The sequence below is a fragment of the Lutjanus erythropterus genome, chromosome 7 (genome assembly GCF_056507025.1).
Source record: "Lutjanus erythropterus isolate fLutEry1 chromosome 7, fLutEry1.hap2, whole genome shotgun sequence".
In the NCBI taxonomy this organism is placed as follows: Eukaryota; Metazoa; Chordata; class Actinopteri; order Lutjaniformes; family Lutjanidae; genus Lutjanus; species Lutjanus erythropterus.
In genome coordinates, this window is record NC_139323.1 from 10573607 (window position 1) to 10590651 (window position 17045).

A 17045-nucleotide genomic window follows, 5' to 3' on the forward strand; every position below is an offset into this window, starting at 1 on the left:
GTTTTGGAATGTCTGTCAGTGAGATTTCTGCCTCCGCCTCAACACAATGGAAGTGACTTTAGTCCTTAGAAACTCCACAGAAGCACTTCTTTTCAGAAACTGTTCTTTTTACTCTGATAGACCACGGCACACACTGTTAACCTTTTGACAGAGAACATTTCTTCAATAGAGAAAGTAGATTTAATTGAACTTGAAGTAAGATCAGAATGATTATTATGTACTTATGATTGTAGAGTTAAAATATAGGCAACGCTATTAGAAGTCTTTATTCCTTAAGTAATTCATGAATCACCAGTGATTATATACTAAGATCATCAGTGTGTTGGGTTTTGGTTTGTGTTCCCATTAATAAATCACCTGAAGAAAGTTTATGTTAAGTGGGTTTAAGGTACGCTTTAGTACCCAGTACACATAAAGTGGCATCTCATTTTTTCCCTGTTATTTGCCACCATCAATGAATGTAACCACACACTGAAACAGAAATTTTCAATTCAACATGTTGTGTATTGAGTCTTACTCACATATTGCTAAGATCATTTCTTCTTTCTTCCCTCCTTTTAATTCATCTTGTATTTTGTTAGCCATTTGAGCGCCGAGAAATGAAAGCATTTGCATTGAAAGGACAGGTGGGTGTGAGACACCAGCGCGCGTCTGAATCGTAGCATTAAGAGCAGGGAAAAATATCAAAAGTAAGAACCATTCAGACGGCAGGAGGAGCAGGGATTTGAGCAGATATTAAAAGATGATTGTGCGTGGGCTCCTCTACTGTGCTCCAGAGAAAGAATGTAAACCCTGTATCAGTCAGACGGAGGATAATAAACAGCAAAAACATCAGAACACAGCACAACAAACACAAACAAAAAGATGGATGGGAAAAAGCGCGGCGTATAAATAGTTCAAATATTTCAAGTGATTTCAGAATGTGATGGTGAAATACTGGATGTTTGTGTCCTCAGCCACAGCAAGTTCTTCTTCTCTGTTGTAGTGTTCTTTCCACTGTAACTGTATTAAGACCATTAAGTCTACAAATAATACATAATACACAAATTATAGCCATACAATTGCTATAATTTGCACCTTGATGTATCAGTTTTCTGCATATTTCAATCTGAATGTATTCCATTGTGGAACAAACAAACAAACCGATACGATAAATAAAGAAATAAATGTATTGTATATAAATAAAGTTTAAATATAATTGGAAAGTTATATGACTCGTAGATCAGTGTCCTAACCCTGTGCAAGGCTAATCTGATCTTTTTTGACAGCTGCATCAACACTGAAAATCATTGATCGTCTTTTCTGTTATTAAGTCTTTTTGTTGTCTTCGCCGCTCTTTGTCTCTCATATCACTGTTTTGATTCGTTGTTCTCGTGCAGGCATTGCAGGACAAGATGAGAGGTTTGGAGTTCAAAGTGATTTCCTTTCCACTTTGATACTGTGCGTCTTAATTAAATTGGACAAATGAATACATGTCAGATCCGAGCGTGTGCTTAACCTTGTTTTTATTGCGCAAAATAATATTACCAATTGCTTTAATAGTCTGACTCAATAGTTGAAATTCAAAAAGTAGACGTGAATCTTCCACACAATAGCTGTGAGTTGTGCTGCATGTGGAGACAGAGGGCAGCCACCTGCACAAGTCCTGAGAAACTGAGAAAAACAATTTCGCTGATCTGTGTTTTACACAGCAGGCTGGGTCTCACTGAGGCTGCCAATAGTTCATTGCGACAGTTTGAATGTTTTAATAATATGAGTAAGATGACTAAATTATGTACTGGTGGTGGTCAGATAAAGGCATGGAGCTGGTGGTGACCTTCCTGCTGCTTTCCTTTTTAGTCAATGCTCATGCTGTGGTTCTAGAGATGGAAGTGATGGTCAGTCAATCCATCCACCACTTTGATCCTGACTGAAATATCTCAGCAACTATTGGATGGATGATGATGATGGATCACCATCTATTCTAATGACTTTGGTGATCCCCTGACTCTTCTTTTAGTGAGCCATGTTTGAGCCACCATTTGTCGTTTATGACCAAATTTCCATTAGCCTCAGTTCTATCTCAGAACCCTATTGTCTGATGACAATTCAGCCTCTGGAGACAAAGGCCAGTGTTTTGGGGCTTCTGGTGTTGTGACTGGTTGGTGGAGGCATACAACCGCAGGGTGGTAATTCTAATTTTGAAGTTGATTTCCCAACATTGCACACAACCACAGCTACCACACTAGGGTTGCACCTGGCCACTATTCATTCATGTCATCACACTGGTTGTATGGTAACTTCCTGTAGCAGTACAGCTATTAATCTGCACCTGCATCAGTTTTAATATAACTGAATTATGTGTGTCATTTTTATCAATGTGGTCATTTTCAGAAATTTGCAATTAAATTCTAATAGGACATAACCTTTTAAGTACTGCTGCAGTTTGTCTCAGGACACAGGAGTCTTTAAATTTTGTCCATGCCCTTTTACTTGACTGGCAGGATCACTGATGCTCTTGAAACAGATTATGTACAGTTTCTACCAGTGATTCCAGCTGGTTGTACTTTCAGATTGAAAATGCTATAAGATAAGTTAGTTTTTTGTCTTTTGTAATTGTTTCAAGCGACATTGCTCCATCTTATTGGGATCCGTTAGTTAAGGGGAGTTTGGATCTTTGCTCTAAAGGCCTTTAGTGGTTTTCTGAGAGCATCCATCACCTCTGTTGAATGACATTATGCCGTCCTTGAATTCACACTTACGAACTTTGACAGTTTGAATAACTTTTGTCTTCCTTCATCAGAACCATGTGGAACCCAACAAACAGTAACGACCAGACGGGACAAGTGGCTGCCAGGATGGAGACCACTCCGTCTTTGGGAAGCGCGAGCATCTCCATCTCCCAGCAACAGGCACCCAAGAAATTTGCTCCTATGGTCGCACCCAAGCCCAAGTTCAACCCTTACAAACAGATGGGAGAAGCCACCCACTCTGACACTGCAGGTAACAACACAGGAAAAAACACTACACCGCTGATATCAAGCCATTCAGAATGAAACCGTTGTACCATCACTTCAGACACAGATATGACTCACATCTGCAGGTTTTATCATCTGTCCAGGAGCTCCTACATTACAAATATCAGACTTCACTGACATAAAACATATTTTAACTTACACTCTCCATTTTTAGAATTGGTCCACATTCATGTTCCACTTCAGCTTAAATTATTTCTTTTTCTCAACAATGAACTCCACAACTTTCCCTCAGGAACAAGTGAACTTGAGTAGCAATGTCATTGTATTGATTGTGAGTAGTCCTTCAGTCTAGAGCAGACTGATTTTAAACCAGCACAAAACCCTAACTTTAAATGTCTGTGCTTCACTTCAGAACAGCTACTGACCCAAATTGTCCATTTTCTTACAAAATGCTGTTAATATGAAACATATTTGTTTAAGAACAAAGATCCTTACTCACCTGTTATTTCACAGGTAGCAGAGTATTTTAATATTGGCTTACATAGCTATGCTATAATACATTTTTGCAGTCCTAAAAACCTCAATGATAAAAGATGTGACTCTGTCCTATAGTATAATATATGTGAACCTTGAGCAGACCTCACCAAAGGTTTCAGATACTCCTGCAAACCAGAGAGGAGCAGTTAATAATGTAAAAAAATGAGCTGGGGAAGAGAAGCATAACAAAGCACTGAAACACAACATGGTAATATTGATCATCCACGCTTGAATTTAGGTCTAATTGTAGTTTATTGCAACATGGATCTTGTTTTTGTACTTTTGGCTATTGTTTTTTATCAGTTACAAGAATATCTGACTGCTAAGTTGTGTTTTGACTAAAAGCAAAGTGAATTTTCATCTTGTTATTAGGCTGCAGCTAGCGCAGTACATATCGCTGTGTATTTCTGTTGCTGCTCAGACTCTGACTGATATCACAACTCAACAGTAACTGCAGTACTCTGTTATTGGTCTGTAATCTCTTTCATTCCCTCTGTACATTTATCAAGTGGAGCTGTAAAGCCTTGCAATAATTGCACATCTTCTGGATGAAGTTTTGCTTCCTACAATGACTCACATCTTTGCATTGGCTTTCTATTCAATCATGCGACCGCTAAAATCTGCTTCATGTTCAGTCTGAACTCACTTCTAGAAAGCTTTAAAAAAAGCCACTTACAGTATCAAGCACTGAAAGAAGGTGTGCAGCATCATTCTGTGGTAGCTTGACTCACTAGATGTAGACTGTGGGCTCAGGCCTGCCATTGGCTGCCTATTTCAGGTGGCATCCGCTGTCTGCGTTTTCAAAGTCAGGGAAACAAAAGCAACCTGCATGCTGAAAATGGGAAGAAGTTAGCACCTGGTCATTAACAGTATGAACACAAACAGGCTAGAAGTTGTTGCCTGTTTCTTTTGTGGAGATTGAGCCACTTTAATGTCAGGGCTTGTTTCACCACATGTAAATGTTCTACCAAAAAAAAAAAAAGCTCCCCCCAACACAATTTTGCATGGGTGCAATTGCTGCATCCTGGACTTAGTGCTGCCCAAGATGACTGTGATTGGTTTTAAAAAAAAGCAAAAAAGCAAGAGGGCCTTTTTTCCCCCTATAGCAGAATGATAATGTGCGGCGCTTTTCTCCAGTGCTGACACAGCACTGTGGAGACTGTGGCTATGTGAGGCTAATTCGGTGCTAATTTGTAACTGTGGTGTGTCTGATAGGTTCTGGTATGTGGTTGTCTGTGAGGTATGCAGAAATTGTCTCTCATGCTAGAACAATGATTTTCATATATGACTTGAATAGAATTAAGACTCCATTACTCCAAACACATTGGGGTAGCATATCACAAGAAAGCTGGAGTGTCTGCCTGTATCGAAATGCACAGTCCCTGCCATAGATCTTTCTTTCTTTCAACAAACCACTAACTTAATAAACATATCAACACTGTCAGTAAGTACAGTTAGCCTTTATAACCTTTATAAGCTATTGCTAAATATTCAGTGTTTCCATTAAGGACATATATTACAAAAAGACAGCTCCCCAAAAGTGAAGCTAAATCATCTTGGTCACTGCCTTGCTGTAGTACAAGTCATAAATCCGTGATTTTAATTAGTTATTTGATTATATAAAAACGTGATTTTATGCCATGATTGACAGTTGAGCTCTGCTGGCGATTGAGTCGCCCGGCTGTGAGGGCGGGAACTCGATACTCCAACACTGGTCACTACTGCGCAGACAAAGTGACATTCCGATGAACAGCAACGCCAGTGTTAACTTGTGGTTTTCTCCGACTTCTATCACTTCTTTCTTTGCTACCAAACGTGGTTTCTTTGCCTTCAGTGCAGCACTGCTTCTTCATCCTCTCATGTTGAACTGAGGGCAGACCAGACACCACAGTGACTCACTATCGCCTCTTGAGTAAGAAAGTGGTATTACGAGACAGGGCAGGGATAGCTGCTTAGAAAGCTAATTTCGGCAGATATTTCTGCAACACAATACATTAACGTCTATGTTACAACATCACAACTGTTGTTTCTTCACTTTCTGCTGATAATTTAATTTTTGAGTTGAACTCAACTCAGAATTTAATGTTTTATACTGAAATTCTTACATGTAGCGCTTTAACTGTGACTGAGGCCTTGTTGCATGCCTAATTTCTAATAAACATACAGTGTAAGAACTGCGGTTTGCAGTCATCTGTGAGTTCAGGAAGCTTTGTGCTGTCTGCTCTTGTAGGCCCCTTGGGAGCTGATAGTTTGTTTGTTTGAAAAAGGTTCTAGTGCTACAAGTTAATCTGCAATAAACACATTCGCTAATAGAGTTTTAGGACCATCATTTTAATGTGTAACTCTTTTAATTAGTGTTTGTTCCATTTCAATAAGGTTACTTGGGTCTGCTGTTATTAAGGTTTACATTTCAGGCAAACATGATTTAAAATAAACACAGAGGCTGTGCTCTACAGAGCAGAACTGTGTCTGTTTTACATGAGACAGATATGCCTGCACAACGAGACTGCTGCATTCATAATCACCTCTGATGAGTAATATCTGTTGAGAGAGAGGCTCATATTATAACATGTAAGATTTAGTTAACCTTTTTAAGAAAGACTTTTTATAAATGAAAACTGCTGACATCAAAAACATTCACACACCTTTTTGACTCAAAGAAACACAATAATAGTATGTGTTATGGAAATTACAGGAAAACGCTTTGTCTTTGCTCTCAAGAATAATTTGTGGATGGTGTCATTTGAAATCTTTCTGGGTCATTGGTAAGAAATAAAACAGAAACTGTATTTACTTGTACCTATAGGCCTTTTACAGGCATTGATGCTTCATGTTTGCATATGCTCAAAGACCGTAGCACTGTACAGGAAAATTTAAACTTTATGTAAACAATGTTTTCACCACCATGGAAACTACTACTACTACTACTACTACTACTGCTACTCCTACTACTACTACCACTACTACTACTAATAATAATAACAAGTAAGGAAAAGTAGAACATGACACTCATATATCACCAACCATGCATGTGTCTTCCACCTCCCCATCTGCTGCATGTGTTGTAATCTAAACATTATCTAACCCTCTACCCTCAAACCCCCCTGAGAACCCTAGATTTCCAAAACAGGGGAAACGGTTATGAAATTCAGCAAGCAGCGAGCGCGCTGTCAGGTTGAAAACACTGCTGTCTGTGGGGGTTTGTGGTTTGTGTTGTGGACCTGTCTGGTACTCCAGATGTTAGTTTTGTAAAAAGTTGTTCTTAGACGGCTGCTGTTTGAGCTCTGCCAACCGCACAGAGAAAAAGAACAACATGGCCAGTGTTGATGTTTCAGTTGTCGTGTGTTTGACAGGCTTCCAGTTTGGCCCTGAAGGGATGAAACTGCTCTTCAGTCTGGTGGTACGGCAGCGAATACTTCTGTATCTCTTGCCTGATGGCATAAATTATTGCAACGGACTCATACAGAGCCCAGTTTTTCTCTTTGGTATTTAATTAAACAGTGTTTGAGTTAGGGCTGTGTGATATGATCAAAATCTCATATCCCAGTATAGGTCACTTCATATCCATATAACAATACATACCATGATATAGCAGATTTTCTGTAAAATTAATTAATAAATAGTTTATTTATAATTACCACATTATATTCTCAACAAATAAAAGGTACTTAATCATACTTTATTTTATAACATATGTATATAATTTCTAGAAACCATTAATTATGCATTCAACAAAATACTAAATTAACATACAAAATGTAAAAAAGGTAAATAGAAAAACACTTAAAAACAAAACAAATATGGGTATAAAATGTGAAAATATCTGTGTAAGTTTATTTCATCTGTCAACTCTCGTCGTTCAGTTTGACCTGACACTTGCAAAGGTCAGTGAAAGAGGTCAGTGGTTTTTGAGATCGTTGTGGGGAACGATCTGTGGATCGATTTTTCATATCCATACCACATCCATGCAATAAAAGTAGCTCCTCTTTTAGGTACCATCTTTTCATTCAGTCTTGGTCTTCTTGCCCTCCTCCTGTTCAGAATCACGTCGTTCTGTGTCATGTTCATTCTCCTCCGTGTTTGTTTGCGTTGCATCCATGCTGTGCATAAGAAAGCAAAGTAGTGTCCAAATGCTGAAAAATATTGCCGTGAAGAGGGCGATTTGTGACACGATGAATTCAAAGATGAAATTATTTTTTTCTATTATCACACGGTGTGTATATCATCATGTTGTACAGTCTGCTTTGAGTGTCACACCTAGAGGAAGGAAAGAAATGACCCTGGATCTCTTAGTACTGATAATAACCTCTGGCTACACATTTTTAGCGAAATAAAAGAAATAGATTTTATTTCTAGTTGATGATTTGTGCCACAGTTAAAGCCAAAATGTCATTTTACTACAAAACATTTAATCTAGCGCCTTTGCCACTGTCTTTATTTTCCACAATTAATCATAGTCTGGGTATTAAGAGGATTAATGAAACAATATAAAGAGGGTGGGGATACATTTGTGGATGATACAAGTGTTGTAATGTTGTACTTTGTGATGTAAATGTTGAACCTTTGTGAATTCAGTCATACCAGACTTACATTGTTGAAATCTTGTGACCTCGAAGACCTGAGAAAAAGCTGTTAATCCTACTTTTTCTATTCTATCTCTTACACCGTTCACATTGACTGATGGTTATTACATAAACTGGGTAACACTTCAGACTTTTTCCTCAATATAGAGATTCAGTTGAGGTCAACTATACGGTTGATTAAAAAGAGAAATGCTCACTAAGCACTAATTAATAACTGTTTTAAAGACCTTGCAGCTGTTATTGCTTGTATCTCACGTCTTATAGGTTGCAGCATCTTGTAGTAAAAACATCAAGTGTTAAAATCTTCTGACTTTTGGACTGCTGCCACATTGTTTTTTTTATTAAAATATTAATTTTAATAAAGACACCGATGATTGGTTGTTGTCAGCATTTTGAACATGCAAATATGTAAAGCCATCAGCAGACATCTCCACTTGTCACAGGATAAGACGTCTTTATGAACAGATTATCTGGGTCTCTCTGTATTTATTTATTTAATATCTTTTATATGAAATGTGGGGACTTGTCTGATGTAAAATTGAGGATTAGCATAAAAATTAGGGACGAGTCAATTTGGCACAGCGCCTCGCTGTCCCTTTGTCTAGCAGAGGCCAGTATCAGGGCTGGAATGAGCCGTCTGAGGCCATGTTTATTGTGGGGACAAAGAAGCCGGTGCAGACAGGGCGGCGCACAGTTAGCGAGGTCTGCCCTCAGATTTTTTTTTTTTTTTTTTTTAAGGGAGAACTTGTTCTGATTAAAAGCCCAGCAGGAGGAAGTGAAAGACATATAGGTCTCAGACTGTGACCCTTCACTCAAAATTCTTTACAACAGATCAGACTTTAGGGTTTAGGTTGATCTCATATGGCACATGTTCTGTAGGAAGCCCTGATTGCTTTATGGAGATGAATGTTCAGTGCTGGAGGGAGTATCCAGACCCCTTACTTTAATAAAACTACTAATATGACGCTGTAAAAATACTCTGTTACAAGTAAAAGTTGAGCATATGAAAAGTTTGTAATCAGGAAATGTTCATTTTAAAAAATGCTCAATGCAGAAAAATTGCCTCTATGAAAGTTACATGATATATTGTTTATATATGATGTCATTAGATTATTATTACTCATGCATTAATGTAAAAGCAGGATTTTACAGTTGTAGTTGGTTAAGGTGAAGCTCACTTTGAACCATTTTGTAAAGGACACAACTAATTATTATTTTCATCATAGATTAATCTGCTGATTATTCAGTAGCCTATTGATTGTTTGGTGTGACACCTTCACTTCCAACCAACGGTCCAAACAGCACACATCAAAATTCTATGAGTAAAAGGAAAAGCAGCAAATCTTCACATTTGTGAGGTTGAAATCATGGAATGTTTTTACATGAAAAATAAAATATTGCCAATTAATTGATCTATTGACTAAATTATTGGGTAGTCTAAATTGTAACAAAACATGATATTTTTTTAATCTCTTTGTATGTTTTGTATGCAGAAATCTTAATTTGTAAAGTAACAATTAACTAGAGCTGTCAGATAAAAAGTGGCGTGAACAGAAAAATAGGGGAGGCCAGGGGCAGTTGTAACAGGAAATTGTCTCACACTCAATTCAGTGGAAAAGATGCAGGATCATTTCACCTTTTCCACCAGTTTTAATGTTTATATGACTGCAGTTTTAAACTTACAACAGTTTTATCTCTAGGTTGGTGGTTAAAAGTAAAATGTGCAAACTAAGCTAATATAAGTATTGCTAGCTAACATACATGATTGTAGGATGGCTGAAAGATTTAGGTACTTTTGTTAGTTAGAATTGCCCCAACATGGCCCAGTGTAAGCAGCTTGTTTGTTTGTGTTGACATATTTTTCCTATTAGAAAATGAACATATTGTATGAAATTCAGATTAAAATCTATTTATGCAAAAATAGAAATAAACTTTTGCTTTGAATGTATACAGACTTCTTAATGATGCCTAACATCAGTGCTTTTTACTCGAGATACAGGGCCCTGTCTTACACCTGCTGCAAAGCCGCTGCACTGGTGGCACAAGTAGATTTGCTATCTTACACTGGTGCAGTTGCCATTTTTGCCACAATGGATTAAACAACTGTGGTCTGTAACGTACAAAATGAACAAGAGGTTACATCTGAGCATGAGACCGGCCTAACCATGGGAGGAAAAGGTCTGTGTACTCGTGTCAGAGCCTGATGCTGGCTGTAGCCCCTGTGCGTGATTTTGTCCATGGGTTATCAAACTTCAGAAACACTTAATGATTCTGTTTTCTTCACCCAGCCAGCTCAGGCGGGTGTCCAGCCGGATTGAGCTTCGTCTGGATCGCCTTGCCTCTCATTTCTCGCTCACATTTTCTCTCCCAAACTCCTCAGCCAGCAGAGCTGCATAATAACGATGATGATGATAATAATGAATTATAACATACAACGTAACTTCAAGGTGTTTCAGTGTAAAACAGAACCAGTTACATATCTGCATGACTTTACTTTTTGCAGGCATTAATTATTAAACTATTTCCACATGGAGCTGTTTCCATATATTGCGCACTCTTGCACTTTAACTTTTCAAACCAGGAGATCCGTCTCCTTGCTTTAAAAATCTTTTCTCTTTGTTTCCTCCTGGTAAATCCGCCATCATGCTGCCACTGTGTGTGTGTGTGCTCCTGGCACACCTGCTTCTTAGAGGTGATGAGAGCCGACTTTCCAATTGGTCATTTGCATGTCTGGCCTATGAATTAATGAAGGCACTTTGGCACACCTGATACCTGGTGAAAAGGTGGATTTGGTCACTTTGAATAAATTAAATCCAAGCTTTAGATCAGTATAAGATAGGGCCCACAGTGACTTAGTATGACTTCATTTTTCAGTGTTACAGTTGACCCCAAACACTGTTACAACTGGCCCCACCAAGGAGAGAATTGTAACGCTCTGACTCCTTACATTAAATGTAATGTTATAGTCTTGTTCTAGTTAGTGAAAATAAATCAGTTGTGTTATTGATTACTGCATGTACATACTGTAGGATTCTTATACCAACAGATTCAAGTAATCTGTGAGTTATGACTGACAATGTAAAAAATGTCTCTGGGCTCCTCTGCCTTAAACTCGTGTTCAAGCACAGTACTTGAGTAAATATACTTAAATTCCACCACTGTGAATGTTACCATGTCGAACAGCCGGTGCTTCACTTCTTTTCTGTAGGTTCTTTCCTGCGACGTCTGACCTAAATGATTTTTTTTTCTGTGTTTTTGCATGTTTTAGGAAATCTTAAATGTACACTGATGTGAACGTGATGGTTGTGTGATTAGATCTGGAGAAGCTCTGCAACACACTGTGGGAGAACTGGACAAAATATCATGAATACAAGATAATGCAATCCAGTGCAATATCCCTGCAATAAAAACTACCTTTCTAAAGCATATTATGTTCAGTTTTGTTCACAGTATTGGCAGCAGTGTGTCATGTACAGTATGCTGTCAAGCTTTGAAAAATAGTTAAAAAGCCTTCATGCTATTGGCAGATGGAGGATGTAACAGGTGCAATGCATTGTGGTAAAAACTGGCCTTCCTTGAACCCTCTTATAACAAAGAGACCTCACATCCCTGTTTCATGCAAATAACTTTATACCTTGACATCCTTTTTGCTTTTATTTAAAACCCATAGAAATATCCATGTTAAAATGTTATTGGATTTCTGTAAAGAGATCAACACAGTGACTGGAGTGTGCTCAGGGCTGTCTGTGACTTCACTTTTTTAGTGTTAAAGACACACGAGAGCTAAACGTGACATCGAGGACAGAGGTGATATTCCTGAAAACTACCACTGAATACCACTGATGCCTATTGATTTTATTTTGCCTTTTATTCAATACATTCACGCGACAATATTTTATTCAATATTTTGTCAGATTTCTTAAGCTCCTGCTTTTAGCTGAACAATGATTCAAAAGTATTAGTAATTAGTATTTGGATGATATGAGTGTAAAAATATTTGCGCTAAAGAGGTGTCCTGCCTCATACATCATATTTAACAGACTAAAGAAAACATCTTCATTTGGTACAGATCCCTGCAGAAATCACCTCATGATCATTTTAACATGATTATATAGTTAAAAAAAAAGTTAATCCTTCAAATTTTGGGAATCAAATTGCAACAGTCAAAATAATTACAATTAGATAATTTTTCAAAATTGTTCAGCTCTACTCCTGCCTTCTTTCCAGTATTGTTTAATTTACTATTTTTTATTTTTAGGATACATTTTTTTAAACCTGCTGATGTGGTGCTTTACCAATAAATTTTTGATTGAATTGAAGTGGATTTTTCAGATGTCTGTCTAGAACGATCTTAGTCAGGGGTTTAAATGGGGATTTTTTTTCTTTATCAAGTGTATGTAAATATTCATATGGTGAGACAAAAGAGTGTCTGCCACCAAAAGAAAATGATTCACACAGGAATGAGTCATCATTAGCAGCTTCATTCAGAATATCATAATATTAAGTGATTAAAATCTATAATTTAACACACCGATCAGAATTTTTTTCAAAAGCCTCCAAACCACATAAATTAATACTGAAGTCATTTTGTGACAGTAACTGTAGTGTTTTGTCTCGTAATGTCTTGGCTGCGCATTATGAAGGTTAATAAGTTTTTTGCAGTGAGATAATCATAGTGAAAGTTCCGAACATCCGAGAAGCGCTGTTTTTCTTCAAACTTTTCACACTAAGTTACCAGAAACTGCTAATTGTTTGCTCAGAGCAGTTCAAAAGTGTCGAACATGTGCATAAGCTGTTTTTATTCCTCCCTGCTTGACTGGCCAGAGGCAAACTGACTACCGGTTGTTATGTCAGTGTCCCTCATGGGTGTCACCAGGAGAATTTACAGGAAATCCACCAATGAGTGTGTCAGTGTCCCCATAGAAACCACAAGCTCATGCTCTGAGCGTATACAAAGGCCACTTTTATCTAAGTAGAACACATACCTCAACTACTTGGTGTGTTTTGTCTGCAGTGTATAAAGTCTATCAGTGAACTGTGTGATTCTTTTCATCTTTGCTTCAAAGTTTCTGTGTTGTTTTCTTTGTTCTCGTATTTTTTTTTTTTATACTTTTTGTCTACATTGTAGAACATTTCATCTGTTTTTAGTTCTCTTGCAGCCACAACGAGACATTTCACTTCTCTAAATCTAATGTACTTATCATAGCACTGTGAAAACATTTTTCTCCATATCCTGTCTGTTCTATCAGAGTGGTATCTACATAATCAAAGGAAGTTTAAATGCTGACTAAGATTTTAAGAACAAATTTGCGTGTGTGAAAAAAAAAAAAAAAAAGTGGTCTTCAGTGCTCTGCCAAAAGTGATGTTGGAATGTGATAATAAAAAATAAATAAATAAAAATAAAATAAGATTATGAGACAACACATCATCATTTAAACTGTCTAATAAATGATGTATACCTAAAATATAATATATACTGTAGAGCTTGATGAAAACTGGAGTTTGAGGCGATACTGATGTTGATACTTGAGAATTTTAAAAATTTTACAATATATGTTTGCTAATGATAATTTTTTTCATAAACTCAAAACAGACAAAAAAAGCACAAACTGACAAGTGAAAGAGAGACAGGTAACTAGAACTGCAACAATAATATAATAACAATAAATTAATCAGCAACTACTTTGATAATTGATTTTTTGGTTTAAGTGATTTTTAAAGAAAAAAAGTTATTTTTTTCTGATTCCAGCTTCCTAAATGTGAATATTTTCTGGTTTCTTTGCTCCTCTCTGACAGTTAACTGAATATTTATGGGTTCTGGGCACAACAAGACGTTTGAGGACGTCACCCTGGGCTTTGGGAAACACTGGTCTACAATTTTCACCATTTTCTGACATTTTATAGACAAACAACTTTTAATGGATTAATTGACTATAAAAATAATTGTTAGTTGCAGCCCTACAGCTAACCGTTACTCAGCAGGTGTTGACAAAACATGTCCAAAAAGTATAAGTCTAATGGGAATTTGTGCAAACTCAGTTTCCACTTTGCAAGTGGGAGCTTGTTAGTCTAGCTAGCTCGCTTCCAATTTCTAAGTTGGAGCTGCATCTGAATTTAACACTCACCAATTTTGTAGATTTTCTGTTTGGCGAGTAAATTTACTGCTTTCTTGCTCTTTCACTACAGCATATTTTTAATAATTGGATGCTAAAATCACAACAATATCCCATCCATTTCTAAATAGGCAGATTATAAAAAATCTATTTTAAAAAATCTTATCAGATCGCTGTCAGGAAACTCAACCATATTCTTGTACAATAAGGTCCAACAAGAACCTCTGTGATCATTTTTAAGTTCCAGTTAAATACTAAGAAAATATTCAATATGAACACATTTTGGCTGTTAAAAATGTGCTTGGTTGGTGGATTTTCAGTCCCCTTAGCCAGTGAGTCAAAAAGTTAATTTCAGAAATTGTCCAAGCAAAGGACAGACAGCTTCCGTCGCTAACACCGACATTTGTCAGCTGACTCTCCAGTGTCAGTCAACAGCTGCCATGAGGCTTGAAGCTGCTACACACGTCCTCCTGAAAATCATTTATATTACCATCCCAAAAAAAATGAAGACAACTTCAATTTTAAAAATTTAAAACAGAGATAAAGATCCAGGCATTCCAATAATGACCTGTCTGAGATAAAGTAACATGCGATTGATATTGATGGCTGCATTGCATACTTTCTACCTAATCACATTACGCCATGAACTGATCTCATGTGTGATCATTTATATAGCTGTTTGATTAAATCTCAGTTGCTACACTTAACAAGCCCAATGAAACTGTTCTCCATCAAAGAGATTAAGTCTCCTAATAAATTACGTTAAGTATCCATTAAATTGTAATTATGTTTAAATGTCACCACTTACACTGTGGGACTGTACGTGTTGGCATGGGAGTACCCTCACAAGTATGTCATTTTTAAAGGTCATAAAGCCACGTGATATAAGTTGATAAGGGTCGGACCATGCATCAGAGTTGGTGTGTGTCCTGTTACGTGACATACTGGCTTCAGGTTTACAGTAGATACTCAGCGGCAGAAGCTGCTTGGAAAGGTTTCGTGTTCTGAAACCGGCTGAGTTTACGCTGTGACTGTCTGCTGTGACATTTGACTGGCTTCATTTACTCCCTCTCCCGTTTTGTTTATAAGAAATGACAGCGACGCTCCCCTCTTCCCCTTTGATGAATCACACTTTCACTCATCAGCAAACCTCGCTAACATCGCATTTTGAGGCACTAATTGTTCATCTCATTTGATGCTTCCACTTTTTAAGATAAAAAAAAAGAGCTAATTCTGCTTTCAAACCATTCACCTTTTTCACCATTCACAGTATTTGTTTCTTTGCTTTCATACAAAAACATAATCCTTCTATTGTTCCTGATCTGAATTTCTCCTCCCATGGGAATTCTCTTTAGAGTAGCAGAAGCCAATTTTGGGTTTGCTCCTTTACACTTAAAACAAGTATATCTCCAAAGACCTCAAATCCCTCCCTTGCATCTCTAAACCAAATGAAGTCATAAATCACTCTTCTATACATATCATGCTAATTAAGTGCAGGGCTCAGCTGCTCTTCTCCAGCGGAAGATGGAATAAAATGGCTCCATAATTATGTCAAAACAATGTGCTCTCAACCTCTGCCACAGCGAATTTGGAACGGGTATGTGGAGATAAAGCATGTGGACTGACACCCAGGACTTAAAACACTTTGTCCATTTTGTCTGTGAGGGATTATGGATTTTTGCTGCTGAATGAAGCAAAACCACTTCTCTGCCTTTCTCTTCTTTTTTTTTAAGAGAGATTACTTCAGGTTTGTGCAAATATAAAAGAATGAACAATTTCGATTTTCAGGGGTCGGGTACTGCAGAAGTTTTTTAACTCCAAAGCTTCGATGCAAGTGGAGCCGTCACGTGACGCACGTGGACCCACACTGTCTCACCCCCCTGCTCTTATTTTGGCTCATCGCAGCGTGTGTGAATGCTAACAGACACGCAATAAATCAAGTTCAGATTGTGGGAGATAATTTATGTTCTATGCGTCCAAACACACAGCAGGCAAACATGGTGTGTATTCTTTTTTTTTATTGTGATGGGACAAAACTGTCCCTGTGTTTGAGGTTTCTTCAGTTTTATCTCTTCTGCTCTTTCTTCTGCAAACAGATTCCTTCTCTGAAATGTTGGTTACATTATGCGAAAGGCAGTTGCACCGTGCTTTGTCCTTAAGTCTGTAAAGACCAGATGGCCGTGGCTAACACACATGTAACTCTGATAATATTGTACATATGTAAATCTGTAAACATATGCTCAACCTTCAGCCCCCACAGAATGTACTAATCCGTATCATAGAGCGGAACTACTTAAAAAAGGCTCATCTGCAACCTGCAAAGGTTTTTGTTCCCTACAACAAACTATTCTCTACTGATATTTCTCTTTATATGTTTCTGTATGTGGGTTTTTAAAGGGGGATCAACCTGCTGAAAACAGACAATTGACCCTTTTCCCATTGCCACCAGTAGATGAGTTTGTCCTTCTGTTTTTTCCTAATGTGTGCTGGAAAGGCTCGTGTTTGCAGGAGAGGTACATCAGGTACACCTGCTTTATTTTACTGTTTTATATTCGCTTTCAGATTGATAGGAGTTACTGCAGATTTTTCTGATTTTGCTGCTTCATTATAAAAGCTTTTTATAACAAAATAACCAAGGAATTTTGGGAAGAATTTCTAAAACTCTGAAGAATTTTTGCTAAGCAGCACACGTGTATAAAAAAGAAACAAAAGTCAATGAAGTTACTGATGGACGAGGCTTAATTGCTCCTCAATAAAGTGGGCGAAAACTAGCATGTCCACCTGGGTATAATGTTTCTATCACTGCTGATCGGAGCTGGAGCCGATAAATACCCAAGACTACTGCAGAGTCATCT

At 37.5% G+C, this 17045-nt stretch overlaps 1 protein-coding gene across 3 annotated transcripts in view; it reads left to right on the forward strand.

Annotated features, from left to right (window-relative positions):
- The window catches only part of lpp (LIM domain containing preferred translocation partner in lipoma), a 189790-nt gene that overhangs the window by 63152 nt on the left and 109593 nt on the right, over positions 1 to 17045 (forward strand). For all 3 annotated transcript variants that reach the window (XM_084722644.1, XM_084722645.1, XM_084722646.1), the window contains one exon: positions 2783 to 2982. In XM_084722644.1, coding sequence (XP_084578770.1) covers positions 2787 to 2982 — 196 coding nt within the window. In that variant the 5' untranslated portion in view covers positions 2783 to 2786. The remainder of the gene's footprint in view (positions 1 to 2782; positions 2983 to 17045) is intronic.